Consider the following 24,335-nt stretch of genomic DNA (forward strand, 5'->3'; position numbering starts at 1 on the left):
GAGCTTGAAAAAGGCGACTGGACTTCTTTTTGTTTCTTGAAGACGTTTCACCTCTCATCCGAAAGGCTTCTTCAGTTCTCAACCAAATGGTGGAGAGACCCAGGTATTTAAACCCCTGTGGGCGTAGTCCCCTGGAGGTGGTTATGACCCTCTATTGATCATGTGCGTGAACACATGTGCCCAGGTGTGAAGGGGGCGTGGGTCATATTTAATCAGTGGTTTCAGTTGAAACCAATTTAGGACTCCGCTCCATTGTTTCCTGTGGCCTATTGAGGTCACTGGAACAAAGGTGTGAATGGGGGTTGAGACGTCTGGGAAGGGAGCTCAGGACAGCACTGTAAGCGGGGGAAAGTTGGTGACGTAATCCACCTCCTCTGATCAATGATGGTTGTTCACAGTGGACATAGATGGCTTCTTTCACTCCTCTTTCAAACCATCTGTTTTCCCTGTCCAAAATGTGAACATTGGCATCCTCAAAAGAGTGCCCTTTTTCCTTCAGATGCAGATGTACTGCTGAATCTTGTCCTGTCGAGGTGACTCTTCTATGTTGTGCCATTCGTTTGTGAAGGGGCTGTTTGGTTTCACCAATGTAGAGGTCCGAGCACTCTTCACTGCACTGAACAGCATACACTACATCGCTGATCTTGTGTTTGGCGGGTTTGTCCTTGGGATGAACCAGTTTTTGTCTTAGGGTGTGACTTGGTTTGAAGTATACTGGGATGTCATGCTTGGAGAAAATTCTTCTGAGTTTCTCTGACAAGCCTGACACATATGGGATGACAATGTTGTTCCTCTTGTCCTTCCTATTCTCTGTAGTTTGTGTTTGGCCTTCATTCCTGTGCATCTTAGCTGATTTGATGAAGGCCCAGTTGGGGTAACCGCATGTTTTGAGGGCTTTCTTAATGTGTGTGTGTTCCTTATGCTTCCCTTCTGCCTTAGAGGGAACACTTTCCGCACGGTGTTGTAGGGTCCTGATCACCCCAAGTTTGTGTTCCAGAGGGTGGTGGGAGTCAAAGAGGAGATACTGGTCTGTGTGTGTGGGCTTCCGGTAAACTTCAATGTTGAGGCTTCCATCTTCCTCGATAAGCACCGCACAGTCCAGGAATGGTAACTTGTTATCTCTGGCGTCCTCCCTGGTAAAACGTATGTATTTATCCACATCAATAGAGGGTCATAACCACCTCCAGGGGACTACGCCCACAGGGGTTTAAATACCTGGGTCTCTCCACCATTTGGTTGAGAACTGAAGAAGCCTTTCGGATGAGAGGTGAAACGTCTTCAAGAAACAAAAAGAAGTCCAGTCGCCTTTTTCAAGCTCCAGAGACTCATCTTTCTATTGTTTTTTAATGGACAGTTCCACTTACAATTACAACACAGCCTAGCAATCAACAGGCGTATTGTACTGATGCTTAATCCCAGCGCTCTCTGACACCCTTGGCCTTTTGTACCGGGGCCACCCCAGGGCGTCTGCTCCCGGTCAGTGTGAAATCCGATTAGCATGATAGGCCTTAGTAAACGCTGCTTCCAGGTGTGCCTTAGCATAATTGCGTAGTAAAAATGAGCCATTTGGCGAAGGCTAATTTTTTCTTGGTATCTGCACATCCAGTCGTCTGGCATGCAGGACACATGCAGGCTACTGAGGCTTCTGTGACAACCACCATAGCAACAGCTTTTTAAGGCCATTTTAAAAACATCCTCAGTGTTTATAACGCACAAAAATATATGATTTGGAACAAAAATATATGATTTGAAACAATTACAGCTGCGGCGGTATCTTTAAACGTTGTTTACATAGACGATCATGAATGATACGATGTAGCTAGCAGTGAATGAGGTGACGTCATTGCTTGCGCGGTTCACAGTCTGTTCATTCTGTTGAGATTTCACAGCCGTCACCTGAATATTACTCCAATTAACATGTGTTTACGTCCTCAGGACCATCTCAGGTCCACCATTACAATTTCAGCCTACAAAATGATTTCAATATGAACACACACTCTAACATCAGTGCGCTATATGAAGTCCAAACCTGAAAATAAATATTATGTTTGTAAACATTCGTGTCTCTGAAATAAGTACAGCTGTTCATGTTTGTCATTACAATTTTATTTGTTTAGATAATTGTGAACTTCACATTGTGTATCTACTCAGAGTCTCAGCAACCTTCAGTCACACTGTAAGACATTTCAAGTCAGTTAAACTTGCAAATGAAAGTCCACCTGCTGCCTTAAAATCGCATGTTAACTCAACTAGCAGTTTTTCATTGTTTCAACTCAGAAATGAAAGTTAAAAAAGTTGATTGTACTACACTGTTGTTGTTGTCTTAATGTAGTTCTTAAAGTTGTCAAAGTTCATTTAACTTTTTATCATTTGCTGTCTCAACTTGATACTTTGAGTTAAATCAAAAAATCATTACACATTATTGGTGCAAGAAAACTATTTATCAGTTGTTGTTTCAACTTAATACTGTAAGTTAAAACAATAAAATATTAAACATCATCAATATATTATACTTTCTTTAGCTAGTTGAACAAACACACATTTCTGCATGATTGTAACTCACTGTTTTGAGTTCAATTAACTTACTATATGAAATACAACTCTCCCTTTCAAGTTAAAAGAATTTAAATTTCAAATTTGTTTCAACTCTCATTATATATGACAGAACACACCGAATGCTTGCATTTATCCAAAATTACAACGTTTATTAATAAAAAAATCTTCATAAACTTTAACACCATGCTTTCACAACCAAACAGCAAACCACATGGGAAGGGGATGGAGAAAGTGGGGTTGTAAAAAGAGAAGATGGGGTTGTGGGAACAGAGAGCGAGCAAGGGAGAGAAGAAGAAGGTTGTAGACACAGAGAAGGTGAGGTAAAGTTGTAGGTAGGTTCATAAAACCTTATGAACAAAGAACAAAAATGCCCAACATTGTAAACAATCAAAAAACATTTGTGATATTTAAACACAAGTTAAATTTTTACAAGCGAAATCTAAGCAGTTTATTTCTTAGTTGTGCATTGGTCTGGTTTAATGTTCATGATGACCTTCTGCAGGAACTCAAAGGAGTACCTCATATTTTGTGGTTACTCAAAGTTAAGGCAGTAGATGGTGCCCAGTAACATGGCAAAGCCAGTGGGCACATCTCTGATGTCATGTAGGATGATCTTTTCCTCTACTACCACAGCCACATTGAAGACCTCTAAAGGGAATGCATCCTGCAGAGGGCCTTCGTGTCCAATCAGCAGTCCAACTTCCATCCCGCTCATTATCACGTCGAGAGTTTCGCCATGAGCCTAAAAACAAAGACAGACGCATCTTTACTTCTCCAAATTTAAAACATCACTGACATAATAAATAAAGACTATATCTGTCTTTGAAGTGAGTGAGTGTGTCAGTCAGTGAGTGTTGTAACTAATGGAACTAAAACGCTGTGTATCAACCAATAGTAAACAAAATGATTCCTGCAAGTGTAAGGTGTATTAAACTTGACTGAAAAAACTAACTCGAAACTAATACTGTGTTGGGGTGATGGCCAAACTGCTTGGGAGACCACCATAATGATCCAGAATTCAAAGTCAGACAAGATTCCTCAGGAAGGATCTTTAGACTCTCCTTGATGTAAATGTTTGCTGATGCTAACTTTTAATCACATTAGCTATTAAATAAATTAAGATTTCATTAGGACATTAGAAAAGAGTATCATAGCATGATTGACTAGTGGGTTAAATTTTTTCTATTGATTGCGTGTTACATAATAGATGTAAGTTATTTAAGTCAATTTGCATGTTCCCTGAGTTTTAACCATGGAAGAGTAGTACAGAATATGTAAATATAGGGGCTTACATTACACCAGTGACGTGCGGTGAGGGTCGTGACTGGTGAGGCACTGACGTCATCACGTCAGATTTACAAACATATAGCTTATTCACCATTTGATTGGCAACAGTTGTTTTGTTTAACATTAACATAGTCTGAAGCAAACCTTTTAGCTCCGGTGTTGGTCTTCCTTTAATTATTATCTTCTGCTTCGATTGAAAGTCCAGTTTAGAAAATTCTTTCAGTTGAGTTATGTAATCTTCCATGTTGAACATAAGGCCAAGCAACAGGAAAAACTAACTGGCCTTGCTAACTGTTTATGGTAGCTTGCCGCCGAGGAGTCGTAGAGTCCCTGGGATCACCAGCGCCCCCTACCATGAGGCACGAGAACTGCGTGCCTCACCTAGTGTCTCTTCGCAGCAGTTTCATGATCGCTCAACACAAGAATGCATTACACACACATACAGTTGTTAATGAAAAAAACAAAAAATAAACTGTGCATTATATACACCAGCTAAAATATGGAAATTTAGTTCATATAGTAAAAGTGTTAGAACATTTTAATAGCCACATGCAAAGGGAAAGTAATCCGGTCTCACTGCATAGCATGCCAGCACAGTTAGTAGTCATTGGCAATGACTATACTGAGCCGCACCACGGATTGCGCAATCCGTGGTGCGGCTCGCCGGGCTGGTGCCTCACCGTTCGTCTCTTAGTATTTGACCGGCAAATGCGAAAATTCAGCGATTTTGAAAAAACTAATCTAAAAATGGTGTAGTTAAATGGAAAAGAACTTTAAAATACAAATCACTGAATGAATATAACCATTTAATTTATTTTTTAATTTTATATTTCCACGATGACAGGTGAGGCCGTGCCTCACCTGCCTCCCCTGACTGCACGTCACTGCATTACACATCCTGATTATGCTGGAGGAATCTTCTGAAAAGTAGCATGGGAGACCAAGAACAGCAGCTGTTCTTTGGTTTTGGTTTGTGTCCTGTCAAAAAAGGAAATGGTACATGAGTGCCTCTGCAGAGTCACAGACAGACACAAACCTTCCAAATCACAGACAAGCAGCCCAGTCTCATCATTTGGAAACTAAAATGTCTCTACTGTACACTACACTGTGATCAATATATTAAAAATAATAAATGAAAAGATAACATTCACATAAAGCGGTTTGAAAGTAAAATTAATAGGTACTTTCTAATAATATTTTTAACATACAATACATAGATTTTGTTCAATTTTTGATTGTGGCAGTGAAAACACATGTTGCTGTGTGAGTGTGACTGCAGCCTGTGCACTGAGACCATGAAGCCCACTTCTCTGAAGCAGCTTCTTCTTCTTCTTGGCATCAAAACAGAGGTGAGAGAAATCTACCAAAAGGAGAAAGAAGAGCATCTGAGGTGAAACCAGTCAGGACAAATAATTAAATTATATATAGTATTTCAATACAGCCTCTCAGGTAACTTGTGTGGTTCAACTGTTGATTTCAGCTCACTGCTGAAAATCAGCGATATCAGCGCTCTCTTACACCACATTAATCGAATTTCAAGTGCTTACTGAACTCACTGTCTTAATAATATCACTATATAAACGCTGTCCATTGAAATCCTCTTACCTTAACACTGCAGCATCCCCCGGAAGTCTGTAGTCCTTCATCCCTCTGTCAGCGATCCTCCGTTAGAACGATAACTACCTTCTCGACTGACTACGAGGTGCAGACGGCCCTTGCTGGCCCATATCTACGGGCCTGAAAACCGCTAATAAAGTCAATAATGACCTGATAACATCCGAAGCGGGTGAACAGGCAGTCATGCAATTTACCTGGACAGCAACGGGAATACGCGTGACCATGGTCACGGCCGATGGGGGTCATGGGTACTGTAGTTCATTTATTTATTCATCGTTAGTTCATGGATTTAACATAGAGGAAAAACGGCTTCAGACCACGGAACTCACAGAAAAATTGGACACGGAATATAGCGCTAACCATAAACACGTAAATATAAATTTAGACCTGAAAAAGCCCCACAAATGGCCTCGTTACAACCATAAGCAGCACCCCACATTAAATGAAACAAGGAGAAATTCATGTCAAAAGGAAAAGTGGCGGTTAAGGATCGCAAGTAAAGGCATAATTCAGCGTCTGAGTTTCCAGTTCAAAAGAAAAGGGGGGAAAAGTGGGGGACATGGGCAAAAAAAATAAAAAAAATTCAGCTTATACTGCAGCTTAGAAGTCGTGCTCAGAGGCACGAACATTATCCCACTGCATTTCAGGCAGGTTATAAGTCGTGCTGAGTAACACGAAAAAAAGAGGGAATTCGTGTTCATGAGCACGAATCAATAGATTAAATTTCCTGACTATTGCACGAACTGCCGTGAGACCGGGTTTCCTTGGTACAGTATACAGCGGGCTGTAAATGAATGCACTTCCACTATTACTGCTCCTCCTGGTGGATAAACAAGACATTACCACCATTTTCCCCAAATACTGCTTAGGGGCGTTCCCACCAGTGGCCGGAATGCCTACGTCATTAGCGGGGGATTGCGTTTAGGCCAAGGTTCGGCCACGAATCGGCCAAGGACCGGCCAAGGTCGCGTCACGGATCGGCCGGAAACTTTCGGTGGCTACAACTGTAAGTTGGGCCGATCAGAAGAGCTAGAATTCGTGAAGGAGCCTAGGTGTGAACAACTGTGGAAGCAGGCACAGGTTGTGGGAAACAACATTTAATAACAAAAGATTATGAAACCAAAATACATACAATATATGAACTGCACACGTTCTCTTTTTCTTTTGAAACCCACAACATGGAAAACAACACAAGGAAAATAAAACAAAATAAAATTAACAGACCAAAGGGGAAAGTCTCTTTGTTCAGTTCTTTGTTACAATGTCTGTCAACGGTGTATGTAATGTTCCAGTCACAGTGACCAGTCGGGTCACTGTCTACCGTTTAGTTGATCCTTGGGCTGGGCTCGCCATCAAACTCGGGAGATACAATCCACTCTGCGCCGAAACACTCTGGGTCCAAGAGGGCACCAAACACACATACAAAAAACCTGACCTAAGACAAGGTCAGAAGAAAATAGCTTAACACTCTGTAATTGTCCATTAACTCAACTACTATTCAAAAAGGTTTCCAAACATTTTTCTAGCTTCCTTTTTCCCAGTTAAACAACGATAAAATTCAAATTATTCCCTCACATCATTAACACATCACAAACTAAATTATTTAGCTTGTAGGTGAGAATATAGATCATTTAAATCCCCTTTTTTTTTTAAAGTGCTAACAACCATTTCCATACAGACAGTGATTTCCCATCAATATGTGAATTGGACAAACACATTAGCTCTAGCTCCATTAAAAAGATAGAAAAGTGTATCAAGATACCAGCTAGTGCTAATAAGAAGGCGCTTCACATAGCCATTAGCACCATAGCTGCATTAGCACTGAATGAACAGGCTAACGTGCAAACAAGCAAATAAATGTAATACTTTTAGAAAAATAAATGCAACACACAACGATAAGTGCACAGCTCTTTAACACTACTTTACTCTCACTGAACCGTAACGGTGGCTAAAAGTTTTAACCTCTTTCGGTGAAAGTTTTGTGGCTAGTGTGCTAACCAAGCGCGTGCGATCACTCACCGATGCCGCACGAGGCTACTGGGGTTTTCCAAACTCCAATCTGCTCGCACCGGGAGTCTCTAAAGTTTGGCAAGCATGACATTACCATTCGGAACCTCCTCATTGGCAAAGCGATTATTTAGGATGTCTCTTTCTAACCAGTTTCCAAGTTTATTCGCTATTTTCCAAGTTTTTTCTTCAGGCTAACCGCAGAAGCAACAGTAGCATGGAGCTGTGTCTGTGTCTGACGCAATCCGAGCAGACTCCCTGCACCGCGCAGCGGAAGGGCGGGACAACCAACCTCATTGGCTGATGTGATACCAGATCATGCCAGCTATTGGTTGGTCAAGCCATCACTAAAACTACTATTAAAGGTGTATGGCACAATTTGTAAAGATTTTTAACACTTTTTACATATATTTATGAACTTATTTAAGAACTTGGTTTTAAATATTAACTTATAACTTTTTAACCTCATTGTAGAATAAGCTATTAAATCAATATTCATTCATTCTCGCATGTGTTTTTAACACTGGGTTACACGTCCACCAGTCCTGCGTGTCCACCATGGAGCTTGTGAAATGTTTGGTGTGTGATATATGAACATCTTTATGGATCAACCAGCAGATGAAAAGGTGGGTAATTATCTTTAAGAATAATGTTGATAACAGATGTGCTGAAGTACTAAGATGCTTTAACACCTTTAGGGTTTATGAGCAGAGTTGCGTGGACTTTTTTTTTTCCTTTTAAGCTCAATGACCCGTCTGTAACACATGCTTGAAACACAAAAAATATATAAATACATTATGTTTTGGTCTTTGTAACATGGATCATAACTATACGACCCATCGAGTGTCTGATCTATACTTTTGACATGAGACAGTGTGCAGATTTGTGTATAAAACCGCTGCTGTGTCTCACCAGTACTGCACTACAAACTTTTATTTTAAAAAACATCTTGTTGCAGACTTTTGCGCATCAACAAACAGTGATATGATACTATGAAAAAATACTTAAGTCCACTATAGTGAAATCAAACTAAGGTGATATTTTAGCAAGGAAAGGATCCCTTGAGATTAAAAATCTCTTATTTTTTCATGGGTGTTCAGACTAAGATAATCAGCAGCAGCATATAATCATGTAAAACAGAAATACAAACATCACATAGTTACATGTTCATAGACATAAAATAATTAAAAATTTGTAACATAAATTAAGTAAATCAAGTACAAACGATGGAATCAGCCAGAAAGTATGCAGTTTCGATTTAAATGCATACAATGAAGTTAATTCCACAGATGATAGTTGTGGTTTAACACCTGGTCAACAGATGTTTGTTTGACACCGATAACACTGTTCTCCATTTCAAAAAGTGCACGTTCAATATCATTGATCTCTCTTAACTTGTAGAGATAAGCCTCCGCAGCACCCATAAGTCTGTGTGTGTCCGGGGTGAAACCTTCTAAACTGAGAATTTGCACCAATATAGGGATAAAATGTCCATTCCAAAATCTTTTTGATAGATGATCATAATACTTGAAAAAGTAGTGTCTCTCTAAAGGAGCCCCACAGGTGTGTCTTCTTTGTGAGGGGTGTGAGGCTTCACATCCTGCGCAAATCTCTCTTTTGTGTTTTTGAATAATCATGTTTAGAACGGATTTAACGGTAAGTTTCACAAAGTCTAGCACGACCGCGTGCATCTCAGACGTCTCCACAGGGAAGTTACGCACTTCCACCAGATCGCACTCCTGTGACATTGTGAAATCCTCAACTCTGTGCAAACGCTGCAGGAACAAGCCTATAATCAACTTTGAAGCTCACGACCTCACCCTACTGGTCGTATACAAGTACTGCGGCTTTTAGTCACACAAAGCACAGACATATTCTGAATCAGTCACGGGGACCGTAGGTCATTAGCAACTACAGCCATCACGGTCACGGTGTTCCATTACTAGCTAGCCTCCATACCTGACAACGTGCGTAATTCACATCTCAAGCTAATAATATCGATGAGAGAGCAGCAGAACATAGCTGACAACATTGTAACTAAGCATATAAATAGCGAAATCAGACCTCCCATGATCCTTTGCTCTGACGGGGGCCCACCCTTGACTGCCTCTAACCCTGTGGGCACTATGCAGTCTAAGACACAGAAAAAAAACAAAGTTTACACATGAAAAAAAAAAAAAACGTGCTAGTCTGTATGATCTGATTTATCAACACCCTAAACCTTTTGCACGATGCAGACACAGGGGCTGTTAGCATTGTTATTTTATAAAAGGTTATTTAGGAGTGGGAGTTTGTTTAAACATGTTAGCCGAATTGGTGTGTTTTTAACAACACCCTGTAATAAACTTTTATTCTGCTGTATTCTATTGAGTTGATACTGATGAAGACAAACTGTGCAGAGATGTTTCATTAACAAGCTAAGATCCTCTGTTAATGATGATGAAAAAGAATAGAAACATGGTTAATGGCTAAATTGGTGCATCGTTTTGACTTACACAAAAATAGGATTATACATGTCACTGAGACATTATTTCCTCCTGTGTGATATTCTGTTGTGAGTTTGAATCGTACTTTGGGTAAGCTGTGTGGAATGGTCAGAAAAAGGATGAGATTCTGCAGCTATAATGATTTCACCAAACTGTCAGGTTTTATCAAGCTCAGTGAAACATCATCGGTGCTAAAAAACAGAAACTAAAGTTACACACACACACCCTGGTAATTGGGGATGAATAGTTAAAGTGTACATGGGTGAGAGTTCACCTAATGAGTGTTGTGTGAGTGCCGACCTCTTTGTACCTGAAAATTAGAGTCAGCTAGTGTTTTTAAGAAAATGGAGATGTGATAACAAATAGAATACACCACCTTGGATAGGAAAATACACAGCTGTTGCTTTAAACCATAGTTTTTTTGTTTTGTTTTGTTTTGTTTGGGGTATAGTATGTAACGTTTTATGAATGAATGAAAAGATGTTTAAACATATATTGCACTGTTTTCCATAAGGAATGCAGAGTTAAAAATGATCAGCCTGTACAGTTTTTTAACATTGATTTTTATTTCAACCTCATAAACCAAAAAATACACAGTATGCATTACATACACAGTCTGTGTTTGCCTAACCAGTAGTTTTCCACCATGAGAAGCTCTGCTGGTAAGTCCTCAAAGAAATACTCCTCCCTCAGTTCATGATACAAACTGTCTATTGCATCTGTGATGTTTAATAGACTGCCCACCCTCAGTCAGAATCCAGTTCAGTTCTGACGTTAAAGGCAACACAGATTAACCTCCTTCTCCTTTTTGACAGAAGTTGCCTGCTGTATTGAGTTGCAGGACTCAGCTGCTATATTTGAAGTCCTGTCACGTTGTAGTTGCCATCCCCAAACTGTTCCCACAAAGTTGGGAGCATGAAATTGTCCAAAATGTCTTGGTATGCTGAAGCATTAAGAGTTCCTTACACAGGAACTAAGGGGCCGAGCCCAACTCCTGAAAAACAACCCCACACCATAATCCACCCTCCACCAAACTTTACTCTTGGCACAATGCAGTCAGACAAGTACCGTTCTCCTGAGAACCACCAAACCCAGACTCATCTATGGAGAAGCGTGATTTCTCACTCCAGAAAACACCTCTCTACTGCTCTAGAGTCCAGTAGCAACATGCTTTACACCAGGGGTGTCAAACTCCTGGCCCGCGGGCCACATCCGGCCATGCCCCCTACTTCTGGTCCACAAATTGATGTCAAAAATAAAATACAATTTGGCCCTTTAAATTACTTTTTTGACATTTCGATTAACCCTTTTAATTGGAAAGGAAGGCAAAATGTCAAAAAAAGTAACTTAAAGGGCCAAATTGTTTGTTATTTTTGACATCAATTCGTGGACCGGCAGTAGGGGGCGTGGCCGGATGTGGCCCGCGGGCCGGGAATTTGACACCTATACTTTACACCACTGCATTGCTCTTTTTGACGTAAGGCTCAGATGCAGCTGCTCAGCCATCAAAACCCATTCCATGAAGCTCTTTGTGTTCTGTTATTTCACATGGCCTACCACTTCTTTGCTGAGTTGTTGTCATTCCCAATCACTTCTACTTTGTTATAATACTACTAACAGTTGACTGTCGAATATTTAGTAATGAAGAAATTTCATGACTGGACTTGTTGCACAGGTGGCTTCCTGTCATGGTACCACGCTGGAATTCACTGAGCTCCTGAGAGTGACCCAGTCTTTCACAAATGTTTGTAGAAGCAGTCTGCATACCTAGGTGCTTGATTTATACACCTGTGGCCATAAGTTCCAAGTAAACTGCTTACCCTCCCCGGGATAGGTTCCCCCCAGATGATGGGGAGGTGGTGGAGGTGGCTACGGAGAGGGAGACCTGGGCTTCTCTCCTTAGGCTGCTGCTCCCGTGACCCGGCCCTGGATAAGCGGATGAAAATGGATGGATGGATTGATAGAAAAATATAGGAGTAGGTGCTGGTTTGTGAAAGCAGCCATGTTGAATATCACTGTTCAAACTAATGTGGCTAAAGATCAGTCACATATGTTGTTCACCTTAGAAGTTACTTTTAATTTAAAGCTCACAAATAACTCTTTCTTTTGAAATCTGACCATTTTACCTTTGTACATGTATATTTTCATCATCTCTTTCTCATTATGTTTCTCCTCCTCCTCTTTATCTTCCTCCTCCACAACTGCTCTCTCCTCCCTCATTTCCACCTCATCCTCTTCCTCCTCACCTCAAGTCACATATCCTGAGCTGAATTCAGGGCTCTAATACATGAAAGTTTTTATAAACATGTATTTATTCCCAACATTGTTGCAATAACTTATTGTCAGCAGGTTAGACTCTCCTGTCTCTGGACAGCTGACAATGATCTGTGGGGATTTTTTTGCTACTTTCTTTTATTATCTATACTTCCCATACTGCCATAAGAGGCCCATTCAATATTTTGTACTGTATGTTGGGTGGGTCTTTCCCACTGGTAACAGCCTTATACATTGCATCATATACTGGACGGGACTTTCCCCACCCATAGCAGTGGGGCATCTATCATTCCATACTATGCACTGTGAGGGCGACTCTTCCACTGCCAGGGGACTCATTCATTATCTCAATATTTTACTCTACTTTCCCCATGGCTAATTACTGGCCCTGTTGCTAGGGGCCTCTGATGAGTCAGTGCTACTTTAATCTATTATCATTACATATATGGGAATATATCTACTCTTATTGTTCACCTATGTTATTTGTATTGTCACTATTTTTTATTTTATTACTTATACTGAGAATATTTTATATTCTGTATGGCCTTCATACTGGTGCATGGAGTCATTATTCTCATGTTTTAGATACCATATGCCACTTTTATGGCCTGTGCAAAGTAAGAGAAAGCACACACACACACACACACACACACACACACACACACACACACACACACACACACACACACACCGATGTATAGAGTGCTTTATGTTCTCGGGGTCACTGGGGTGAGGGTGAGACCTGTTAGATCTTAGGTGTGTGTTTGAGGCTTTTGGAGAGTAGCCAGAGTGAGCACTGTTCCTCATGACACCTGTAACACCATGTTATACTTCAGCAGGTACATTCCTAAAATGGAGTTCCGTAGGCCCCACCCTCACGCTCTCCTGGCCAGGGGGGTGGTAGAGTTAAGACTTGGCTAAGTGGAGTGGTACTAACGACGTTATCCTAGCAGATGTTTGAGTAGAAATGTTCATCATTTGTGATACCTCTGCAATAACCTTATGGCATCGGGTCACCTACTCAACCCAGTAAGCTATGCTGATGGCTACTTTCTAACATGGCAGTTGAAATTATCAAAACATTTTGTGAACTTCTTGAATGCATTCTATTATATTTCTCATTTTTTGTTAGCATTTGTAAATGTAGAACATTTGAGTGACTGACTAAGCAAAACTGTCTACAGTGTGAACAAACATTTGCTCCCAGACGAACTTCTCCTGAGAAAGTGACTCGTCTTTTCTTTCTTTCTTCTTTCTTTAGTTTGTTTTCTCCTGAAATCTCTTTGTTCAATCTGCAAGTCAGGATGAAGAGTCAAAAAGGCACATTTGCTGTAAATCATCTTTACTAAAATAAAACAAAGGTTATCATGATCAGTGTTGGGTGTAATGTGTTCCATATAATATGACACATCATCCTGCTGGAAGCAGCCATCAGAAGATGGGTACACTGTGGTCAGAAAGGGATGGGCATAGTCAGCAACAATCCTCAGGTAGGCTGTGGCATTTAAACAATGCTCAGTTGGTACTAAAGGGCCTGAAGTGTCCCAAGAAAACATTGTTTATGCCATATTCTGACCCTAGCATTCAAATGTTGAGGCAGAACTGAAGACCAGGGCCTTAAAGCATATTTAGCTAATAACTCTGAGTTTGTTAGCTGTTTTCCCAGTTAGACATTAGTTTGGTATTTTTGTACTCAACACAATCGCTGTTACAGTCATTCACTCATCAGTATATATCATATAAGAACAGAGATGGTGATTATATCACAGATTTATAATCTGCTCAGAATCAAATCTACAGTGTCCATTTTTCTAATTCTGTGACTCTGTGGACAGTAATGCTGTGAGTCAGTTTCCTTACACTGTGTACATGTACTGTACACTACTGTAGGAATCATTTAAATAAATAAAACATGGGACCAGTTACGCCCCAAAGTATCACATGCAGCATTGCATTGGATTCCTTATGCATGGCAGGCAGATCTACAATAGATTAGGATCACAGATTCAGACCAGATCCAGTTCCACTCTGGTCATTTCCAAGCTTATCCTGGTGGGATTTGTCCATGATAGCTTAATTTTTGCCAACATGTTCTCTGTTCTTTATTTAAAGTGACTCATCTTCCCAAAACTATACTGAAATATTTTAAAGCTTAATCATTTCTTACAACATGTTTACCTTTATTGATGAAACTTCAGTAAAGACTTGGAAAGCTGCCCTGTATTTTTAGCTTTGTGCTCTGTCACTCCAACCCTTCCCATGTCTTCCTTCACTACCTTCACTGTGGTTTTCCTCTTTCCCTCCTGCCTGGCAGCTCCATATTCAGCATCCTCTGTCTAATATATCCCTTATCAATCCTCTGCACTATGACTGCTCTAACTCATCTACGCTCAACATACCTGAGCTGTTCCTCTGATACACTGATTTCTAATCTCATCAATTTTGGTCACTTTCAGTGAAAATCTGAGCATCTTCAGCACCTCCACCTCCACCCCGGCCTCCTGTCTTATCAGTGCCACTGTTTCCAAACTATACACCACAGCAGGTCTCACTGCCATTTTGTCAACCTTCCGTTTCACTCTCACTGCTATCCTTCTGTAACAAATCACACATCTCCATCCACTCCATCGCTCTCTTCACCTGTCTTGTGCACAGTCTGTTGCTTTGGATTATTGATCCCAGGCATTTAAACTCATCTACTTTCATTATCTCTGCTCCTTGCATGTTCACCTTTCCACCTGTCTCCCTCTCATTCACACATGTCCCACACGTATCTGTACTCTGAAAACATTTTACTTTTAGTCCCTACATTCTAACACAATTATCTGTATATCTGTCTCTCTTTACATTTTCAAAGCAGGCTCATTATGTTAGTTTAATGCTTTTGAGGGAAACATTTACTTCACATCACTGTGCACCTTCAAACATCAAACCAGTTTGACCCTAAATGGAGGGAAAGTAACAAGACAATCATGTTGGCGTATCAATCACCAGGGATTATTGCATACAAAGAGATGAAAGAATGATCTGGTGTTTTTGCTGCAGTTGTCTATAAGTTGTGATCACAGTACTTCAGCATCTGGTAGCCCAGGTGGTGACAATCAGGCTTGTCATCATTGGAGGCTTCTCAATGCAGAGAGATATCAAGATGAGATTCTTCAACTAGTGGCAATCGCATATCTCCAAGCTTGATCCTCCAAGATGTCAACATTCCCCCCCACAGAGCGGGTTTATCAGAGACTACTTCCAGAGATAGGATGGTCTGCCTGCAGTCCTAACCTCAACCCCATCAAACACTTGTGGGATTAGCTTGGACGTGCTGTTTTTGCCAGAGTGACCAACACAACCACACTGGCTGACTTGTGACAAATGCTGCTTGAAGAATGGGATGCCATCCTACAGAAGTGTGTGACTGTTATGATCTGCCTGCTGACTCACCTGTTTGCCCTTTGTGTTTATTGTTCTCTCTCTCTCTTCCCTGTGTACCTGTTGATCACACCTTTGAGTTTCAGTGGACGGGTCCTCCAGGGTTCCCACGCTGCCACTGAAGCACACCTGTGATCTGCTCGTCTAGGTGCTACTTAAGCAGAGCAGTGACCTTCAGTCAATGGTGGATTGTTTTGTGATTCACATCAGTGACATTGGCTCTGTTCTTTTTCCCCGTCAGAAGTGTTGCTTATGAAATACCTGCTTTCTCGTCTGTGTGTCTCCTCCACACAGATTTCTCTGGTGTTCCCAGAGAGTAAGACTTGGAGAGAGTGAGGAGTTTGTGTTTAACCAGTCAGTTTCTGTGATTTGGACCCTGCCTGTCTGAGAGAGAGCAGCTGCTTGCGGACGTACCAGTCAGTGGAGACGGAACCTGCGACTTGGAAAACTCGCCCTGTTTATCCTGGACTGACTGGAACTTGTAAATAAACTGTTGTGAGTCCACTTGCTTGCTGAGCCATGACAGTGACCAAGCTGGTGAGCACCATGAGGAGGAGGTGCTGGGCTGTTGTGGCTTCATATGGTCCTCCCACATGCTGGTGGGGCCCCTGATTGTTAAATGAATAAATTATTAAATTGCCAGTATGTCCTGTTTCTTCAGACTTCAATCATCCAATCCAATAAAAAACACCAAATGTGAGTCATTAGCTGAATAAGGTGTTTGGCATTGGCAGAGAAGATTTGGCAAGTTTTGTATGGGTTTTGTATGTAGGGGTGTAACCCACATACATACATATGCACATGAATTTTCCTAAAAAATGTGGCTCCAGTTAAGAGGAAATAAACAGGCTTTCCAACAGTAAAAGATTCATTGTCAAGAAATATTTTTTCAACAAAGAAATCACCAACCAAACATTCTTTTATTATTTTTTGTGCTAAGTTTGTTTAAAGGTAACTCAGTGGAATTTGATAAACTGGAAGAAATTTAAAGCTTACATGTAATGTCCTCATTTTTGAAATCAGATCTGTGTAACAGGTCAGTTTGCTGTACTGTGAATTTACACTAAAGCTCAGTGTTGGACTGGTGCACAGCAGCTGTGGTATTCATGGTCAGAGTTTGGTTACATCAAGGATAGCAGAGATGATTTCAAATTAAAGCTGATGATGCTTAGATTCATTAATTGAATTCAACCTTTATGTAACTGTATGCTGGCAGTACAAAGACAGTATAATCGGCAGACTGAGTTGTGATTCTTTTCCCCACTGAGCCACTACAACTGATCTCCCACATGCTGAATCCCACTTTAACCCCTGACTTTACTCATTTTCATGTTTAGGTTGGGAGGCAGAGTAAAAAAGTGTGTATTCACATGTACTAATATTGCTTTATTATTATATTAACATAGCACAAGGGTCAGTTAGCTGTGCACCAGCATTTTTGAGTTACTGCTGCCTTCCCATCAGCTCGAAGCAGCTTGGCCATTCTCCTCTGACCTCTGGCATCAACAAGGCATTTTCACCCAGAGAGCTGCTGCTCACTGATTATTTTCTTATTCTCAGACCATTCTCTGTAAACCCAGAGAGGGCTGTGTGGGAAAATTCCAGCAGATCAGCAGTTTCTGAAATACTCAGACCAGTCCATTTGGCACCAACAACCATTTTTGCCACTTTCAAAGTCACTTAAATCACCACATTCTGATGCTCACTTTGAACTTCAGCAGGTCATCTTGAACACGTCTACTTGCCTAAATGCATTGAGTTGCTGCAATGCGATTAATTATATATTTGTGATACTACTCGGATGCATAGATGTACCTGTTAAAGCGGTATGTGAAGTGCAGTAATTATGTACTTTCATCATCTATCTAAAATGACAGAATAATTGTCTTTCAGTTAGTTGTTTGAAAATTATAAACTTAAGGGTTTTTTGTCCATCTAGCACTTAAAATACAAATATCATTTGTGTCCAGAGTCAAGACCATTTTGATTTATACAGCCCAATATGTCAAATTTGACTCAATGCGCTTTCCTCACTGTACCCAGCCCCCTCTGTCCCTTGATGAAGAAAAGTGTTTTACTGGGAAAATAGAAGAAATCTCATCAAGAATCACACTGAGGATGGAAAACACATGGCAGATATTCAACACACACACACAACTGAGATGAAAAAAAAATTATAACAACAAATGGATGCATGCCGCCGGTGTTGCTGTTAATCATGTTTTTATGTGTTAAACTGATGTTATTAATTCATGCCAAATTAATTATATTATTATTTCTATAGCCAAGTGAACATGAATGTTCAAAAGAAATGTTTGCTGCCTCGGGACTTTAAAAAAAGAAAATTTAAGAGAGAAATATTACACATTTTAAGTGGAAATTATATTTAAGTTTTAATGTAAACAGTTTGCATGTGTTTAGGAAATCAAACTACTTTTTTGCATAAAATAGTGCTGATCACATCTTTGGGGACCTTTGCTCTGTCAGCTGATTAAACTGCTTGGTACACTTGACTCCATGAGGAAAAATCAAACACAGATGGTATGGCATCGCCTTCAGTGTTGGTCTGGTGAACCACCACTGCAGCTGACAGGTGCAGGGCAGAAACCAACCAATTAACCCAGTTTTTGTCCTGAGACAAGATGGTGCTACACATGCTCTAAAATCTGTAACTTTAAACACTTCTTAAACATTTCTTAAATCCAGCCTCACAGACAGGGTTAAATCTATGACAGTTTGTAGATAGGTCATGCTGTAACTTAGCCTTTATACATGTAGTGTTTCACGTCTACTGTTATGCTTTACATTGTTATGATATGTCATATGTTTCTTTCTTGTGTTTTATTGTGATGCACTTTAAGATTTTTATCTGTGAAAAGTGATATACTGTATGAATACATTTTCCTCACTTACATACGGAAAGGTGCAAAAGCCACTTATCGCAGAGCAAAGAAAACATTTTAAAGGGCTCATATCATGCTTTTAAATTCTTCCTTTTCATATGTAAATCATTCACTTGTGGTCTGTATAAAGTAGAACTGCAATGCTTTGGTCTGAATTCCTCGTTATTGTAGCTCCACAGACCCCTCATTTACACCTGTTCTGAGGTGCGTCTCAGAGCAGCTCGTTTTGGTGCGGTCTCTTTAAATGTGAATGAGACATTTCACGCCCCGTCCAGATCGCAGAGTGTTCCACTCCATAGACATACAGTAATCAGTCAAGTAGGGACGCTATATTTATTTTTAATACTTATACATTATTTTAGTAGTTATACACACACACACTTATACACCAAATACATTACTGTACAACACGTACTACGCATGTGAAGAACGAGTACCGCAAAAACACGCGAAAATAACGCAATAAATATTTTACACTAATTTTGGTTGAAAACCCGCGAAACAGCAAGTCAGTGAAAAGTGAACCGTGAAGTAGCGAGGGATTACTGTATACAGACCCTTTTACAGCCTACGTCATCAAATGATGCGCTCACATTTTGGCAACGGAAGTGAACTGCTACTCCATTCAAATCAATAAGAACCAGGAGACTTTAAACCTGATTTAAAAGCGATATCAGCATCAAAATGTCTGGCTGTTGTGTTTGGTTGTCAGAATTTATACTCTACCAAAACTGGACTGAAGTTGTATCGAATCCCACGGGATCACGGCTGTTTGAGAGAAAACGGAGGCGTCTGTGGTTGCAAGCCATCAAATGTATTGATAACAATTGGACTGAGGACACGATCAGAAATTCTCACGTTTAAAGCGCCCATTTTATATCAGGTAAAGTTATTTATCTCCCATTGTTTATAAAGGGATGCAGGGGCGGTTCTAGGGGCAGGGGCCACAGGGGCATTGGCCCCATCTGAAATCTGATTGGCCCCCTGAAGTGCCCCTGTACTGTCACTTTGTCTGAGAGCGAGGATCAAATTATAGGTGGATGCAATTCCATGCCGAAACACCAGTAGCACTAATGAGCCAAATAGGAATGTCCAGCGTGAATAAAGCTTACAGAAGAAAAAGAAGATTTGAACAATCTTGGAGAGAAAGTTTTTTAACCCACAACCGATGCCAGTCTACATTTTGAGGTATTTGTTGGTAATGATAATTCATAAATCCCTTTTTACTCAAAGTTGTCACATAGCGTAAGTCTGACAAATATTAAATTAAGAAGCAAAGTTAGTTAAGAGTAATGTTAACTGAGGCCCTACTTGTGTTTGGACATGAATGTTAGCATTTCACTAATTCATGTACTTCTTTGTAATTTGCATTTGTGTGTTAACATTAACTATGATGTTTGGCAGTGATGGAGAAGAATATGAAAAGAAAGGGTCAGTCTCAGGTGGGAATTCATCAGTTTTTGAGCAAAAGAGTGAGTCTGCCAGCTGAAAATGAGCAGGGTGAGAGGAGGGAGAGAGCAGCAGAACACAATAGACCAGAGGCTGGTCAGGAGCAGAGCACCTCCAGTCCCTTTTCATCAGGTCAGAAATCATTTAGGGAGCGCAATAACAGTTAATGCTGTAATGTATGAAATGTCTGATATTGTTATTTAGTGAAATGGCACATAAGTTCACTGAATTCTTACACCTCATGGTGATAAGATTTACCATAACTGTAATGTAATGGCTTTAATTTTTATTGGTCCGTATATCACCGCATCTACCACAAATACATGGCCCCTCTATGAATACTGTGGCCCCTTGATGGCCCCTTATTCAGAAAAATCCTAGATCCGCCACTGAAGGGATGTCAGGTATCTAACGTAAACAGCATTAGCTGGTAGGCTATTTGGCTTTTAAACTGTAGTGTGGCTGGCTATTTACAGGTGAGGCATCGCTGGACTCACAGAGTCCTGTTTCTTAAATTAATATATAATATTTAAAACTAAAGATTACAAAATGCAGTGCTTTTTTTTCAAATGGCTGAATTACCTCCTCAGTATGCAGTCAAGTTCTCCAGAGTCCTGCTAATGACTTCTGTATTTGACTCAGGTGTGTTGAAGCAGAGACACATCTAAAACCTGCAGGACAGGGGCTCTCGAGGCCTGGAGTTTAAGAGCCGTGGTTTATTGCATTGTTTATGGTTTTATTGTGTTTTAATTTTTGTTTTATGTTCTTGTGTTTTATATTATATTATTTGTTTTATTTGCTTTATGCCCTGGGAAGCACTTTGGTCAACAGCTGTCGTTTTGCGGGGGGGGGCTAGGGGGTGCTATAGCTCCCCCTAGAAAAGTCATAGCACCCCCGTAGCACCCCCAAGAAAATAGCTTGTGTCTGTGTGTGTTGAGAACTGAAAGAACAAATGATCCTTAATAGCACCCTCAGTAAAATGCTTACCCCTCCCCCCCCTTAGCACCTGCAGAAAAATATTTCTGCAAGGACACACAAAAGAACTCTGAGTAGATTGTCATGTAATTGCTCTGTGACCATATAAACAATCAAGACAGAACAGCGAGTATTTTTGAAAGATGTTTGTAATTTGTACATATCAGAGCCACAGGTTTCCAGTTCTTAAACAATGCCAAATTTCATTTTTAAGCGAAAAGAGTGAGCGCCACACAATGGCAAGATACAAGTAACGGGCCTGACTGTTAAGCCCTTTTTTTCCCCCATCAGGCCAACTTTTTCTTAATTGCTTAAAACCAAATATAATGTGTAAAGGCTGCATGTCAAAGAAAGCCCTAAGAAAACACAGAGGAAGATTCTTTTATCGACAGTTTGTTAAACAGTATCAGTTTTAGGATGCTGTGTGCAAAGAAGGGCAGGAACATTTGATTAGTCATCACATATTTGCATAAAAGTTTAATTTTGTGGCCAGTGGGTTTGTGTTGATAAAGTTTTATGTGACTATTGGTGACTTGTAGGCCAATAGGAGAACGTGTATAGATTTAAAAAGCCCCTTCTTTCACACCAGTTCAGTCACTGGAGTAGAATTTAGTAGTAAGTTCAGTGACAATGATGGCTCATCTCACGTGTCTTCTCTTTGTGTTGTGGGTTGGTGAGTACTCAGATGTTTTATTTCAAATTTATTGCATTTTACTGATGAGTCAGTTATGTACCTTTTAAAATTACACATTAAAAACAGCATGCTGTTACTGAGTTTTCAGTGTTCATGTCTGTGTGCCAGATATAAACACTGAGAATTTGGTAATTCTGCTATCATCCCAAGGGTTGTTTTCAGATTGTTAGAGGGTACTTGAATAATGGTTAATGATGCTGGACAATGCAGCAAATTATTTTTACTTTCAACCCTCTTTAGGGCACTCACTAATATACTTTGAAATTCCAAATTTCAACCTTGGAGTGTTATTAGAGGATATACGACTTTTCAGAATGTTTCCTTTTCTGTGCCCATAAGTGGTTAAAAAAACCTCCAAGTGTCTTTGTACCTCAGTCACATGGTGGAGAACCTTGTGTTTCAGGTGTCTCAGTGAGCACAGTGGTGGATCTGCAGAAGAGAATTTATGGTGGAAAAGACTGTGACAAAAAGGAGCGACTGTACCATGTCAGCCTGTCAAAGAAATCTGATGGAAAACCTGGTGACTGTGGTGGCTCTCTGATCACTAATCAGTGGGTTCTCACTGCAGCTCACTGCAAGACTAATCCAATGTGGGTAATGATCAATATTTTTACAAGGAATTTTAATCGGAATTCTACAAACCTTTTTTTTTTTTTTTTTTAATATATGAAACTGTATATGTAAATTGCGCTGTTGTTGACATTTATAAAAATGTAAGAAAAAAAAACAAAACAAAAATTAACATTATTTACCTAGAAAGTTGATTCTGTTCATCTGGACATTGCGTTTTCAGTACAGATGTAATGTTAGTTAAGGTCAAGATGAACAGAATTGACTTTTTGGGATTTCCTTACCTGGATGATTGAGCATGCATCAAGACATTATTTCGCATTTCGAATTAATCAATTTTATATTTATGAATGTGTTTTATACTGTATGTGCTTTATCTGTTGCTTAAATTTTGTGATTGCATGACACACAATCCACACTATACAGACTGTAATAAACCTGGAGGTGGTTGTTCTTTCTTGCAGGTATGCAGTTGTAAATGTGCATCCAGGCCCAGGAAATGCAGAAGAAATTGAAGACATTAAACCCCATCCACAAGTTGACCTCATGCTTCTGAAGTTAAAAAAGCCCATTACTACGATTTCACCTGTAGCACTTCCTTACTGCAAGGATAAAAACAACAATATTATTGATGAGCCTAAAATGTGAGTTAAGGCCTCTTTAGATTATTGAATTGGGGGGTTAGAGCCATGATATACAGTAAATAATAGAAAAATACTTGAGCATTGAATAAAATCTGAGGAAGGTAAAGTAATTTACTATGTAATGTAACACTCAAAAGTGAATTAGCTGACTAAAAGTGGAATGGAAAAGGTACGCAACCTTAAATGATTTATTACTTGATGAATCTTTGTCTTTGTTTCTAGAGGTCGTGACGTTCAGATTGCAGGCCATGGTGATTATAAAATTGATAAAAAGACGGGAAAGAAACGTAAGACCATTTGTGCTTGAGTATTTCAGTTAGGCAATTTCTCTTAGAGTTTAGGTTTTACGTGCTTTTTTAAAATTACATTTTAATTGAATACTGTTCTGACCAATAGTATTTATTTAACTATATAATGATATACTGAGTAGCACTTTGCTTCTCTAAACTTCAACTTCTCTTGATAATATAAAATTCTTGTTAAAATATAAATTGATTTGAGATGCATATGAAACCACACTATTAATTACTTTGTTCTTTTTTTTTTTTCCATAGTCACTAGTTATCCAAGTGAACTCCAGTGTGCAGCTATGCGTGTTGCTGACTGTGAGCCTATCAAAAATGATCCAGATTATTCACACGTGCCATATGACCACAGGATGTGTTACAAAGACACTCAAGTAGATACATGTGCGGTGAGTTGGCACAGCTGCTAGCATTACTCTATATCATCTGTGTAGCTATCAGATATTTTGGAACAAACTTATAACAAACAATATTTCTGTCTCTCAGGGTGATTCTGGTGGTGGAGTGATCTACAATAACATGATTTATGGTGTACACATTGGTGGTGATACATGTGTCTTTACTGAGCCAGCTGTTTCTGTGAAGGTCTGTTTTTACCTTGACTGGATAAATCAGACAATGGAAAATAACTAAATGAAAACAACATTCAGAATAAACAATCATCTCTACAAGAAACTCGTGTGGTGTGTTTTGTTTCTACTCTAGAAGATCTTCACATGTTTACTGCAAACTGTGAGCCTTTGTCTAAAATTGTGTAAGATTGTGTACGACCTTGTGAATGTGTTTTGAATGTGGTGTCAGACTCTCAGACTGACACTGTGAGGATGCAGAAAGGCTTTGTGATCAGTTCAGGTGTAGAGCCTGAACACAGAGTGATGATAAACTTCATAAATCAGAGGATGAAAATGTTTACATGGAGGCTGTTGGTCCATTTGTGTCAGATGAGGATTTAAGACATTTACTGTAGTATGGCATTTACATACAAACTTATGGAATTTATACTTGACATGAATCTTTTCATCACCTTTTTTTCTGCTTCTTCTTCACTGATTCACTGTTGTACATTTAACTTCAGTACATTTATCAGTTTTAGTTATCAGGTACTTCACAAATTGAGGTTCATCCACATAAAACACATGAAA

The 24,335-nt window shown here is 39.8% G+C and overlaps 1 protein-coding gene across 1 annotated transcript; it reads left to right on the forward strand.

Moving 5' to 3' along the window:
• The first annotated feature begins 21,592 nt into the window (after nt 1-21,592).
• LOC115789748 (trypsin-4-like) lies at nt 21,593-23,834 on the forward strand. Its single transcript, XM_030743264.1, has 7 exons — nt 21,593-21,653; nt 22,078-22,264; nt 22,431-22,433; nt 22,709-22,888; nt 23,111-23,175; nt 23,443-23,582; nt 23,680-23,834. Exons 1-7 carry the CDS (start codon nt 21,611-21,613, stop codon nt 23,824-23,826), a joined length of 765 nt encoding a protein of 254 aa, XP_030599124.1. The 5' UTR covers nt 21,593-21,610; the 3' UTR covers nt 23,827-23,834.
• The last annotated feature ends 501 nt before the right edge of the window (nt 23,835-24,335 follow it).

The sequence above is a fragment of the Archocentrus centrarchus genome, chromosome 1, assembly GCF_007364275.1.
Source record: "Archocentrus centrarchus isolate MPI-CPG fArcCen1 chromosome 1, fArcCen1, whole genome shotgun sequence".
Lineage (NCBI taxonomy): Eukaryota > Metazoa > Chordata > Actinopteri > Cichliformes > Cichlidae > Archocentrus > Archocentrus centrarchus.

Coding starts and splice junctions, on each gene's coding strand:
- LOC115789748 (XM_030743264.1), top strand. CDS start 21,611: ATGATGGCTCATCTCACGTGTCTTCTCTTTGTGTTGTGGGTTG. Junction 23,176..23,442: donor TAAAAAGACGGGAAAGAAAC/GTAAGACCATTT, acceptor TTTTTTCCATAG/TCACTAGTTATCCAAGTGAA. Junction 23,583..23,679: donor CTCAAGTAGATACATGTGCG/GTGAGTTGGCAC, acceptor TCTGTCTCTCAG/GGTGATTCTGGTGGTGGAGT.